This window comes from Mercenaria mercenaria, unplaced genomic scaffold (assembly GCF_021730395.1).
Source record: "Mercenaria mercenaria strain notata unplaced genomic scaffold, MADL_Memer_1 contig_4818, whole genome shotgun sequence".
Taxonomy (NCBI): Eukaryota; Metazoa; Mollusca; class Bivalvia; order Venerida; family Veneridae; genus Mercenaria; species Mercenaria mercenaria.
The window spans coordinates 20,686-35,360 of NW_026463076.1; the positions used below are offsets into that span (position 1 = coordinate 20,686).

The 14,675-nt window shown below is 35.7% G+C and overlaps 1 protein-coding gene across 1 annotated transcript; it reads right to left on the reverse strand.

Moving 5' to 3' along the window:
• Nucleotides 1-3,719: 3,719 nt before the first annotated feature.
• LOC128554195 (uncharacterized) lies at nt 3,720-10,550 on the reverse strand. The gene is made up of 3 exons (XM_053535443.1): nt 10,186-10,550; nt 6,241-6,466; nt 3,720-5,333 (listed from the first exon to the last, which is right to left on the reverse strand). The coding sequence occupies exons 1-3, from the start codon at nt 10,367-10,369 to the stop codon at nt 4,283-4,285; spliced, it is 1,461 nt and encodes a 486-aa protein (XP_053391418.1). The 5' UTR covers nt 10,370-10,550; the 3' UTR covers nt 3,720-4,282.
• Between the last annotated feature and the right edge of the window lie 4,125 nt (nt 10,551-14,675).

Here is a 14,675-nt window from a genome sequence, read left to right on the forward strand (position 1 = left end):
CCTTTGACCTTGAGTTGTGACCTTGACCTTGAACCGACAAGGCTGACTCATGGGTTCTGCACATTGTCTTGATGAGGTGATTATTTGACCCAAGTTTCATGAAAATCCTTCAAGGGGTTTAGGAGATATGGACCGGACACGATTTTGTTACGGACGGAAGGACGGACGCAGACCATTCCTATAATTAAGTGACATAGAGGTAAAATAAAGCAGTGCTTACTTTATTTAGAAACTTCTCCCTTTTTCACAAAAAAAAACCTTCTTCTTCCTTACATTCCACAAACAACTATTAAATATCTTCATTTATATCATCATGAAAAACATAATCATTAAAATATAATATTACCTTCTTACCTTGCTTAAATATTCTCTTTGTCTGCATTATTATTAAATATTCAATACATTTTTGCAAGCAGTCATGCCGTTAGAAAGCAAACAATAGCTTAAATTTTAAACACACCCGTTGCTATTTGTTACTTGACCGTATTTGCCCGGTAATTTTCGAAAAATCGTATTTAGTTTTAAATATCTTATTGAAATTTTAGCACAGGTTATTTGAATAATTGATTTGACTTTCATTGCTGCAAGGAGCTTCGTCAAAACAGCGATCATACACCTGAAAAGCTTGCGCAGTTGTAAATACTATACGGCTGGTCTATTTTTTCTCACTTGTTAGGAAGTTGAATCTCATTTGCGAAGTTGTTTGCCATATATCATAACTACATGCTAGAAAGTTAATGTTTTCTGACACATGTTTGGAAGTTGTGTCTGAATTATGTGAGGAAGTTGTACCTCATACATTTTAGGAAGTTCTATTTTCTCAAACATTAGTGAAAGTGTATTATTTCAAGCAAGCGAGGAAGCTGAATCACATGTGAGGAAGTTGTATTAAGTACTGGTAATGGTACAGAATGGAGACAAATGGCAGCCAATACATCTGTAAAATACTGTATTTACTGATCAAATACACAGTCAAATGTTTTACAATATTTATTTACATACGCTTTCAGTTTTCATGGTTCCCCACATATAAATTTAATGGAGGTAGAATTTTGTGACAAACAGTTACAAACATGTTATATACATTTCTAATAAATTAAACTAAATGGATAATTATATTTGTAAAATAAATATGCTGTTATTTACTGAAACCTTATAACTCAACAATGCAAATTCTGATAATAAAAACAATTATATATCTCTCTCTATTCTACTGTCCTTTTAGAAAAACTATTTAAACCTTTCTCATAAAACTTTAGACCTGAATACATGTTAATCCAAAAATAGAAAATATATTTTTAAAAAAATGTGAAATACATTCTTATGGAATGATATTTAGGTAAATATTACACAATGCCTGCTGACTGTTACAATTTACTTACTGACACTCCCATTGTGCTTACTGGTATAGTAATCATGCATGCTGGCACCTTTATCACGCTTGTTGACAATGATACCACACTTGTTGACAATGATACCATGCTTGCTGACAATGATACCATGCGTGCTGGAAGTTACAACTTCTTTGCTGCTTAGACCCTAATGTCTATATCATAATTTTATTTGGCAAAATGACAGTGCCGTGTACCGTATTGGAATATTTCAACATGCCGGGACTGTATATAAGCAACATTGCACAGTTACAATGCTCACAGAAGAAAATACACGATGTGACCACACAATTTGAAAGATGCAATCAGCCACTAAGCAAGTTGAAAGTAAGCATAATGCAAAGTGCAACATTGCACGTCACATTTTGATACCAGGGGGCGCAAGTTTGTAGTTTTCACGAAAGGTAACGGGAATATCCGGCCTATAACGGATTTTAATTAGCTCTTGGCTAAGTGTCAAAACAGTCGTCACTGACTCAAGTTCATATTCTACATGTTCAAAATGACAGTTTGACACATTATTAGCAATCTGCAAAATTCTGTCCTTAACAGCCAGTTTAATTTGTGAAATCTCAGGAATTTCAAACTGTAAGTCTTCCATTTATATAACACGTCACTTGTAAATAAACGCAACATTAAAAATACACAAGCAAATTCGATGAATTGGTATCCCCCGCCGAAAGGGCTTGAGGTGAGGAATGGCAAAAAAATATTTCTGGCAAAAAGTTAAGGATGTTACTAAGAAGCAAATAATTTCGTCAAAATCATTTTAACAGAAAAATGAAGGGTTTTTTTTTTTGGGGGGGGGGGTGGGAGGGGCTGCGGGGGTGACCGGGTGAGGGTGCAAAATTTCACCTGTTGATTATAAATATTGATGGAAAATTAAAAATGAAAAAAAACAAAAAACAAAAAACTGGGTAGGGGATGGGGACGTATGATCGGGGTGGTGGGCAAGACCGAGTGGAGAGTGAGGTTGGGGAATGGTACAACTCTGCATGCTAATAAATATTCATGGATGGTTCGAAAAAAAATAAAATAAAAAGGAACGATTTTTGGGGGGGGGGGGGGGGGGGTGAGGGGGAGGGTGTGTGACCAAGACAAGGTGGTGACCAGGTGTGGGTACACAACTTCACATGTATATACTAAATGTTCATGGAAAAGAATGAAAGAAGTTTAATGAAATACTACCAATGGGTTGGTTTGTTATGTACAAATCTGTAGATTTTTAAACATTTAAAGGGCAATAACTCTAAGTAAAATTAGGAAAATTGACCAATTGAAAAAAAAATGAACGGCATCATCGAAGTATGTTGGTTCATATTTATTTCAAGTTTCATGAAATTCTACCAGCTTGTTACTGAGAAATGGCTGCAGATGTAGATTTTTCATTAAATCAAGGGCAATAACTCTAAGGAAAATTGACCAATCCGATAAAAAATTTGACGGGCATCATCGCAGTATGCTGGTGTATGTTTATGTCAAGTTTTATGAAATTCTACCTGATAGTTACTGAGAAATGGCTGCGGACGGACATTTTTGGGCATTTTTCATTAAACCAAGGGCAATAACTCTAAGGGAAATTGACCAATCTAAAAAAAAACTTGACGGGCATCATCGCAGTATGTTTGTTCATGTTTATTTCAAGTTTCATGAAATTCTACCCTCTAGTTACTGAGAAATGGCTGCGGACGGACGGACGGACGCACGGACGCACGGACGGACAGACAGATTTCATCGGCGGGGGATAATAAAGTTAAGACAAATGGCGATTTGCAAAAAGGGGAAGTAACTATTGTTAGATCTCTATATATATTCGGATATCCTCGATAATCTTTCCGGCAAATAATTATTCAAAGTACGGAAAAACACGACCACTTGAACATAGCGCCCCCTGTTATCAAAATGTGACATATACTTTTGAAATGACATTATGCTTACTCCTATTTTGCCTAGTGCCTGATTACATTTTCCTTACTGGTTGATCACTTCGTGAATTTTGTTCTTGGATGCATTACAGATTAATCAGTATAACCATAACATGTTGAAATATTCGAATACGGTACACGGGACTGTCATTTTGCCAAATGAAATTATGATATAGACATCAGGGTCTAAGCAGCAAAGAAGTTGTAACTTCAAGCACGCATGGTATCATTGTCAGCAAGCATGGTATCATTGTCAACAAGTGTGGTATCATTGTCAACAAGCGTGTTAAAGGTACCAGCATGCATGATTACTATACCAGTAAGCACAATGGGAGTGTCAGTGAGTAAATTGTAACAGTCAGCAGGCATTGTGTAATATTTACCTAAATATCATTCCATACATTCTCCTACCACTAAATTCCTAAACCTAAAAAAATGTCTGATATCTCAGAACTTTTGATATTTGGACATAAAATTTTACGTAGCCTATGCATACAAGTATACAGTTACTCCGATGATCAAACATTTATGTAGAGGGATTTCAGCCATATGTTTATCCATAATCAACAATGCTTTAAAATGCAAAAATGATACTAAAATATAGTGCAGTAGTCATCCATTTATCAAACAATTGTTTCCCAGACATGTTTTTACAACAACACATTTTGTTATTCAGATAAATAGCAGAGATAATTCACTCAAGAGATAGAGTTCTCTTTGCCTTCTTGCATGCTGCACAATGCCATTTTTCTTTCGGTGTCCTTTTTACTCTAACACAACTTTTGTGGTACCATCCCACATCACAAGACTCACTGTCACACCCTATTGCACGTTCATCGTTTTTCTTACCGTTACACATACACGTAACTTCATCTTCCTGCACGGAGAGTATTTGTTTTCTTGAAGACTCCACACGCCTTGTCAGTACTTCTGGGCCTATAACATGCTTATAAGCAAGCAGTAGCTTCACAAGAAGTTGTTCAATAAACAAGGTGTCTTTTTCACGTCTTGTATGAACATCACTTTAGGTGTCCACACTATAAAAACACACTCTTCAGTTCCGTACACGTGCATTTGAAGTTGAATTTGATCATAATATCTATGTTCCTTTTGTATCTGTAGATTTTCATCTAAGAATTCACAATAGTGAAGTTCTTCCTGTGAGTCTATGTCTCTTAATTTATAGGGACATTTCACTTCAACAGTTCTCATGTCGTGACATTCACAAGTCACTAATCCATCTGCTGACGCCCCAATAAAATGGTGATTTTTTGACAGTCTCAATCCTGGCGTTAAAACACTAAATCCTTCATGATTGTCTTTTACAAGTTCAGTAAATTCCTGTAGAGCAATGCTCTCGTGGTCATTTCCCCACTTAACTGAAGGGACATTGGAAATGTCTTTCCCTGCAGTTGTTACTTTTAGAATGGTTGATGCAGCCGGTTTGTCAAGGGACAGATTTCCTACTTCTTTAGCTATACTCGCAGTTATTCTGCCTTGCCTCAATTGCTTCCAGTTCACTGATGCGGACTGGGCTCTCGTACTCTTCTCAATAAGGTTAATTGTTTCTGCACTGTATTTTATGTTCATTAGACTTGTGACTTCACTTTCTACATCAGTTATATCCTGTTTATAAAAATTCCTTAACGAATTGGGAAGCATCACTTTTTCCGGAACTACAGCCTTATAATGAAACTTATCATGATATTTGTTGAACAGACTAAGACCTATTGGCACCTTTTCACACGTTGTTAACATGTCTAATAAACTCGCCTGCTCTGCATCTGTGGCTGGCTCCCATGACAATGGTGGTCGACGTTGTTTCTTCTGTGCATTTTCCTTTGTTTTTTCCTTGTAGAAAGGGATTTCAGAAATGGGACTTGGTGTCACCTTTTTCACAAAGTCATTGTTCCACCGGCAAGGTTCATCTGTGCATGCTCTATCGCATAAGCCTAGTCTAACAGCAGCTTCTACTTTGAAGAGCAGAGCAGCTACATGAGAACAGGATTCTCCTAATCTGAAATTGTGGAAAGAAAAAATTTATAGGTTTAAGTTTCATAGTTTCAGGTCAAATATTTCCTAAGTTATGAAACAGAAATTTGAGCCGTGCCATGAGAAAACCAACATAGTGGGGTTGCGACCAGCACGGATCCAGACCAGCCTGCGCATCCACGCAGTCTGGTCTGGATCCTTGCTGGTCGCAAACCCACTACGTTGATTTTCTCATGGCACGGCTCATTTAAATATTTATGTAGTAACCTATAGTTACAATTAAAACTAGGACTAAGACCATTACTTAGTTAATCGTATCCAATTCGATTACTCGGTGTCAAAAGCAGAAACTGCTCATTGCTCTTAAAGTTAAATTATTAATATCATGATTCGTACTTTAACTTTTGTATATTTCTAAATGTTACATACTATGAACTATATTCAAGCAAAATACAAAGGAAACTTGGTAGATGTCTCATAGTCAAACACATTTTGTTAAAGTTTGGTGAAGATCGAATGAGAAATGTTCGACTTAAAAGAGTGCGGACAAGAGTAAAAAGGCAGATTTTTGATAATTCAAGGGCCATAACTCCAATACACCTGCACCGATTTGGCTAGTTATTGAACCTGGCTGAGGTATTATGGACAAACATATTTTGTCTAAGTTTGGTGAAAATTGGATGAGAAATGTTCGACTTACAGTGCGTACAAGCTTTGTGACAGACAGACAGACGCACAGAGACTGGGGTAAATAAATATGTCTCCCACACCACTGTGTGGTGGTAGACATAATTATGGTTCATTATTATCTATACTTGTAGCAGTAAATCGCATGTTTTTAGCACTGATTTTTTGTCAGTCGATCCTGATGACAATTTTTGCAAATTGACTACCATATATTTAACTGAAAATGTTCAGGAATAAATCTTTACCCTGCCATGCAGTCACAGTGTGCTGTACAAACAAGAGCATCTGGAGTCAATGCAACCCATGGGTTGTGTGCATTGTCATTGGTCCTCTGTGACGGCATCACCTCTGCGCGAAGGATCACACACTTTGATGTAGCATGAAATAATACTGTTCGAACCCATCCGGACTGAAACTGATTTGTCGCCTCGAGAGCTTTACGGTTACGCATGGCTTCTTTTGTGTGAACACCTGAAAATATAAATATCAAAAATTTGTTAAGAGGTTGAAAATCTCTAAAAATTACACCTTTTCCTGCTTTTTCTTGAAAGTTCACTTTAACCTCGCTAATGTTTGAAAAATGTTACTGTCTGATTTCTATCAATATACATGTAAAGAATTGAGTCCATTCCTCATTCAATAAAAAAAAATATATATAATTGAGCCGTGCCATGAGAAAACCAACATAGTGGGTTTGCGACCAGCATGGTCCAGACCAACCTGCGAAGTCTAGTCAGGATCCATCCTGTTCGCTTACAGTTTCTCTAATTCCAATAGGCTTTAAAAGCGAACAGCATGGATCCTGACCAGACTGCCCGGATGCGCAGACTGGTCTGGATCCATGCTGGTAGCAAACCCACTATGTTGGCTTTCTCATGGCACGGCTCATATATAATTTTCAAGTTGTGCTTTGGACAATTTTTTTTTTTTAAACATAATGGGAGGTGATTCCAAAATGTAGTCAGCAAGAGTTATGGTTTTTTGACTCTGCAACTTTTATAACTGACTTCTATCAATGTGTGAAATATCAAGTCAATCCATTTCATACTTTAGGACTTATCGATGCTCCGAAAATTTTTTTTTAAACCTTTAGCCAGCTACATTTCTAAAATAGACTGGTCCATCATTTAATTTGAGCAGTACCACTTATTATTCAAAGGGGTGTTCACTGAAATAACTGACTTGATAGCAAACAGTGCAGACCATGATCAGACTGCATGGATCATCTATGGGACCATCTAGTCTTGATTCCAGGACCTGGAACTTCCTTATCACTGCAATTCCTCTCACGGAGGTATACTAATGTGTGAACTGATAACTTAGTACATTCAACAGATATGCTCCGCACAGGAAGTGTAAGGAACAGATGGACATACAGAAATGTGTTGACAATATGCACCCCCCCCCCCCCTCCCCCCATCATGTACTTTAAAAATGTAAAACTTTTCTACTTAACATAAGAGCAGAAAATGAAATAGAAAATTCTTTCTGAAAAATGAAATAGAAAATTTTTTCTGAAACGGGGAACAGACATTACCTATACATAAAAAAAAAATTCATTAGCATTTGAAACTGTTTTAAAACAAAATTTAATGTACTTATTTTATTATAAGTATAAGCAATTTTCTTAACAAAGATTTGAGCCATTTCAATATGTAGCTTATACTAAGTCAATGATAGAAATCATTACATTCTTCTGTAATTGAAGGGCTGAGAAGAATGAAATAAAATTTATAAATTTATATGAATTTTCCAAAAACTTTAAAATCAATCATTCAAAACTGGCAAGATAGATGATATATCCTTAATAGGGTTTAATTAGTTACAGTACACAGAATTATGCAACTGACATCAAAGGGTGTTTTTGTAGGTAAACATTTAATGATCAATTAAGATCCAATTAGAGGGATTTATGGTCTCCTTGTATATTGGCACCCTGGTGAGTGTGATTTTGTGGTCTTGTGACAACATGCAAATTGTAGGGGTGTTTTATGGCATGTTGTTGACACTTCAATAAATCACTAATTACTGTGTTGTTTTAGGGAAGGCTTTGATGTCTTTCATTTTGCAGATGAAAGCACAAGAAAATATACAACAATAGGGCTTCAGGTCTGTTGAATATGCTCCAGATTTATAGGTGTAACAAGAGTTAAGCACTTTAATGGCTGTAATGTTAAAATGTAGATTGAAGACTTTAATTTTTAAAAAGAGATAAAATTCACTTTTTTCCCTATTTGTTCATATTCTAAAAACGAAATGTCCCTCTCCTGGAATTTTAAATGAGTTCACTGATAATGTAATTGCAACTAGCATTTACATTAAATTGAAATTCATTTTTTGTAAATGATTTAAAAAAAAATACATGTAACGAAAAAATGCCACAACATCAGCTTAATCTGGCAAATAACAAAAGATATATACAACAAAATTAGCTATAAGGGATATGCAATGTGGGGACAGTTATTACAGACAACCTGTACATTTTGTATAATTTCAGAAAAGTGTGTCATAGACTTCTAAAGATTTGCAATCTCACAGCCGTGTTATCATTTGCAATAAAAACATTGCAAATTTGAAGTTAAATTACCATTGTTCAAATTCATGCACCCCCTTTTTTATAACTTTTCCAAGCTTTGTAGCATGTTCTGGCAGCAAAATGCAGGGGCAACAAATTCAATTGTCCGTATTACCCAGGTTGTCCCAAAGCTTGTACAGACAAGTGAAATTTAGTCAGAATTTACCATATAACTATCATAAAAAATATCAAATGACAAAAACTGACAAGCAAGTCAAAATCAGATTTTGCCGCCCCTGAAAAAGTATTACTTTTTGCTACACAAGTAGCTTTTAAAAATTACTTCGTCATTACATGCATCTGTTGAACAACAACGATCCAATAAAGTTTGTAAATAGAAAAAAAAAATATGTTATTAAGATTAAATGAAAGCTAAGGTATTTTTTACCATCATTAAGACATTCAAAAGTTTTGAGACGACTTGCAAAAATGATGAAACAGTAGATGCTAATATGTTGCATGCCAAAAAAGCTAATTTTGGCTACTAACACCTGCGGGACCACCTAAATTCAGAAATTTCATCAAGAAATTTTTGTATCTTTCATCATGGAATTTCTACCTTTTTTCAGATATTACTTAAGTTTTTCATAGTTTGAAAATGTTTCTTGTTTGTAATTTTTATGTTTCACAGCTAAACTGGGCACTTTACCCACTATTCATAATTGTAAATGATTGTAGTAGAACATAACAATTTATACTTTCACTGTAAATCAGGCCTAAAACAGACCAAATTTGGATATAGACATAGTGGTACCACCTGGGAAAATTGTAATTCAATCAGGCAGCTAACATGAGTAAGACATTTGGGATATTACCTAGTTGAACTGAATGTAGGACGTTTTGGCCAGCGGATGTTTTGGCCTAGGATCTTTCGGCCTAGGACGTTTTGGCCAGGCATTTTTTGGGGGTAGGACGTTTCGGCCGAAAATAAATGTGTGTGTGTGTGTGTGTGGGCGTACGCGTGTGTGTGTGTGAAAATATCACAATCACAATTTTTCTTTAAAAAATGATCAATTATACTATAACAGATGATAAAATATTAATATCAAAATCATAATTTGCATATTTTGAAAAAAAAAAAAAAATTTGGCCAAAACATCCTATCTCAACAATTTTCTTGGCCAAAACGTCCTAGGCCGAAAGATCCTAGGCCGAAACGTCCGGGCCAAAACGTCCGTGGCCAAAACGTCCGTCCTCCAGTTGAACTAATCCGATGTATACAGTTAGTTTTATATTGTCATTATAGTGTATTGTCATTATAGTGACTGTCAAACTGTAACAGTCAGAAATTAAAAAACCAGCTGCTCAGGGACAGAAAGCTTGACTACTTCTGAATCTTGCACCATCCTCCTACTTGAACTTCCTAATTAGCCATACTCATTCTTTATCTGGCTCTTATTTTTATGATCTGATATTTTACAGTTGTTATCTATCCGGGGATACATACACTGACAAAATACAGAAATCCTGTAGATCTGAATAATCAAGCCGCAGATTTTCATAAAGCATCGAATGATGGCTAAACTTTATGTCTGACATCATCATAAATGATAAGAGATTGTATAAAATCTCATCTAGAATAATGAAATAGATTCAAAAAGGCAGAACTTATTACCTGGTGTGTTGATCAGATATTCGTAAACATCAGGATACTCTAATTTCGGCCATCTTGCCGGATTGTTCACCCAACAATCACCGGGTAAACGATACGGGCACTGATCAAGTCCTGCTGCACCAATTTTAGCCTTATATCGCACTTTCTGCTCATCATTCAGTTTGTCATAGTAATCATAAGACATTGTTCCAATGATTTGAACTAGAAACTTAAATACAAAATGTCAATTCACGCTAATAAATCAAAACTTGTGATAAAATGTCGATGTTTACTCTGCAAGCTGTGTGCATTCAATACCCAACTGTCATGGCGGACTGTTGCTACAAGCACCTGTTGCTAAGCGGATATGACGTCAGTGTAAAATTATGAATTAAACTCTCCCATAGTCTAAATTGAAAAATGCCTTAAAATGGGCATGTGCAGTGTAAATGTCTAGTGTATCACTTGCTTCGCAGAAAGTATTAAATGTGGAAAGAAAATAAGTTTGTTTTAACGGCGGCTAATGCAAGGTAAAATCTTGACAAAATAGTGACGATACTTAGAATTTATTTGTCACATTAACTATGAAAACAATGCGTTCTTATTACCTGCGTTATTAAAAGCGTTGAACGAATGATTGGCGAAAAAGCGCAATCCTATAGTCTCCAAAACTGGTTTTCAACCAGTAGGGGTCTAATAATATTTGGACATGTAACCCCCGATAGTATGTATACGTGTACGTCTACTTTTGATGTTGATGATGTGTATACATTTCATTTGAGCTGAACATAAACCATATGAGGAGTTAAGTACACAGGGTATAAATGTAGTTGTAATATTGTCAAGTCCAAAACAGGGCTAATTAGAGATGAACCCAACAACATATGCATGTCCACTTCATAATAATGATGTATACCAACGGTGCAAAGTGTACGAGGAGTTGAGTACTACACAAGGTACACAAATACATGTAGTTGTAATATTTCAAGTCAAAAAGGGTGACGTGCTGCGGACACACGATAATCAGACACGAAAGTCCTAAAAACAGGTGCTTGTTCACTTGATGTTTATAATGTATACGAAGTTTCTTTCTGAACAAGATAGAGGGTAGAAGTTTAGTTCACGAGATACACTGGCACCAGATCAGAAAGTAAATGCTTCCGTACGTGTTATACCCTACCCCTAGGTATTCTATAAGAACCATGGTCATGAACGGGAAAATATACTAACCCGTTCAATCGCGCATTTCATACCTAAAACACGCAGTGCGGTAAATGTATACTATGGATATCAAACAAGTGGTAATTTATCTTCCATTGTGTACCGGTCACATTTATTCAATACATCTTATCTTAGAAAAACAATGCGTAGTTTATAGTTATTTCAACGTTACACAAAAAACTTGCTTGAACTTCCCTGATGAAGTTCCGTTCTAGATTACAAAACCATTCTGATTGGCTGTTGTGAAAATGTATGTCAATCGTCATTTTACTACACGTGTTCGCTAAAATGTGAAAATGCAGCATAAATGTGCAAAATGAATAAAATAAACAGAATAGATGAGACCAATGTACGATTTCAAATTAAAGATCATATACAAAATGAATTTCATTCATCATTTCGAGTTTTAGTGTAAAATTGTGATTTTTTTAAATTTTGTTTTTGTTTGTTTACGTTTCGCCAAACATGTGCACACTGCCGTGACCTCTAGACCGGATGTTCATTAGGGAAGGTCAAGCAAGTTTTTTCTGTAACGTTGACGAAAGCATAAAATATGTTGATAACCTCAGCAATATGGAATATTGACACAATGTGACTGGTGCACGATGAAAAATAAATTATCGCTTGTTCAATATACTAGGTACCCATTTATCTTACTGCTCGTTTAAGTTGAGAAATGTACGATTGAAACGAGTTTGTGCACTTTCCCGTTCATGACCATGGTTCTTATAGAACACCTAGGGGTAGGGTATAACACGTACGGAGGCATTTTCTTTCTGATCTGGTGCCAGTGACGAGATACTAATGTATACTAAATCGTTTTAAAAACGCACTTCTTTTTGACGTTCAGCCATAAACAATGTGATTTTTTGAAACTATTTTTTCGATGACAAAGTAAGTATAAACATATTACAAATAATTTAATGTTTGATTTTGAAATCATCCATGCGTGACAACGGAGTAAATAATTTAGGGTTGATATCACAATTAATTCGATGTGATATATATAAGGTCAATCATGATGAAAATCTCTACTCTATTAACTGTTGGTACTAAAAGCATTTTTCTTTAAAAGATGTAGACATGCGTTCTGTGGACATGTTTAAATGTCAATGCTCATACTGGGTGATTTTACGAGGATTGTTCAAATATGAATGCATCTAAGCACATACAAATGTATCCTTGATAGATTTCAATGAAAATTTTATTTGGTCCCCTCGAAGTATTCACCTCCAACAGATATGCAAAGTTTCAGTCTTCTAATCCAATCTTTGAAGGCATTTTCATAGTCTTTTCTAGGTATACTATGAAGACACTGGAATATTGCAGAACTGAGGTGTTTGCGCTGCACAAATTTTCGACCAGAAATGTATTTGTTGAGTCTTGGGAACAAAATGAAGTCACACGGGGCAAGGTCAGGCGAATAAGGAGGGTGAGAGAGCACAACAACCGTTTCATGCTTCAGAAAGTCTTGTACAATAGACGCCTCGTGCGATGACGCATTGTCATGTAGCAATCTGACATTGGCCAAACCACTTGCGGGTCTTCGATTTTTGAAATATTTCTTCAGTTTTCGAAGAACTTTAGTCTTGTAAAACTTCGCATTTACGGATTTGCCTTTAGGTACAGCAACCTGAATGGCAGGACCCTGAGTTGTAAAGAATATGGCATACATTACCTTCTTGACACTCATGGTCCGCTTTGCAATGTATGGTCTTTTGTCAGACTTTGTTGCCCATATTTTGTTCTGAATCTTTCATTTTGGCTCAAAAAAGTGAACCCATTTCTCGTCACCAGTGACGACATTTGCAAAAGACCGTGCATTGTAATTTGGAAATTGTTTAAGCAACAATTTTGCACATTGCACGCGTGCCTTTTTCTGCTCATCTGTCAACAGATGGGGAATCCATCTAGCACAGATCTTTCTCATTTTCAAATTACGTTTCAGAATTTTACGAGCTGCTCCTAATGAGATGCCAACCATACTAGCTATTTGTCTAGCGGTGTATCTTGCATCAGTAGCAACTATTTCTTTCACTCTAGCAATCATACTTCACGAATTCACGATTTCCACTTCACGAATTCACGATTTCACAATTTCCACTTCATGAATTCACGATTTTACGATTTCCACTTCACGAATTCATGATTTCCACTTCACGAATTCACGATTTCACAATTTCAACTTCATGAATTCACGATTTCATCATTGTGAAATCGTGAATTTGTGAAGTGGAAATCGTGAAATCGTGAATTCATGAAGTGGAAATTGTGAAATCGAGAATTCGTGAAGTGGAAATCGTGAATTCATGAAGTGGAAATCGTGAAATCGTGAATTTGTGAAGTGGAAATCGTGAAGTCAGGAAGCAGAAATCGTGAAATCGTGAATTCATGAAGTGGAAATCGTGAAATCAAGAAATCGTGAAATCAAGAAATCGTGAAGTTTTTTCGTGAAATCGTGAATTCGTGAAATCGTGAATTCATGAAGTGGAAATCGTGAATTCATGAAGTGGAAATCGTGAAATCAGGAAGCAGAAATCGTGAAATAATGAAGTTGAAATGTCACCACGGGTCTTTCGTAAGTAACGGTACATTATGGGTTAATTTCTTGACGTCATTTTCACTGTTTTTCACAGATTTTCAGCATGTCCCTGTTTTAGTTTGAAGCGGACACGTATGAAATTAATATACACTTGAAACACCGTGCAAATAAGCATGCGTACTAAAGACTGTTCTGATCTTAATAATGTTCAACTTTCATTGCAATATGCTGCCAACAAATCCAATCCTGCTCATAAAATTATATTTAAACCAAAGTACTGTGATTCATATGAGAAAAAAAACAAAACAAATCAAACCGTTTGGATTTCGCATAAAATTTACTATGAATGAAACTGACTTTGAATTCGATGGCATTAAAGAAAATTCAATTCCAGATACACCATCATGGACCCTTCATGTCCCTACAGTTCTTTTCGACTTGAAAACTGCCTTTAGAAAGTCTGAAACAAACTCTGAAATAAGTTCAAATATCATGAAATCAAGTTAACTTACTTGTAAGGGCTATTTTGTAATGTGTGAAGTGATCGATATGTCACGATTTTTTGAGATCTGTAATTTCATAGCTTTCTGTGTTAAAACCTTGGATCTAATTGTTAAAGTTTATATGGAGTTGTAGAGAAACAGATGCTATACACCATTCTTGTAAAACGATATAGTAAAGACAAAGGATAAAACCGTAATAAATAGTTTTGTAGAAAACAAAGGATTTTCAGTCGGACGTAAGTGAT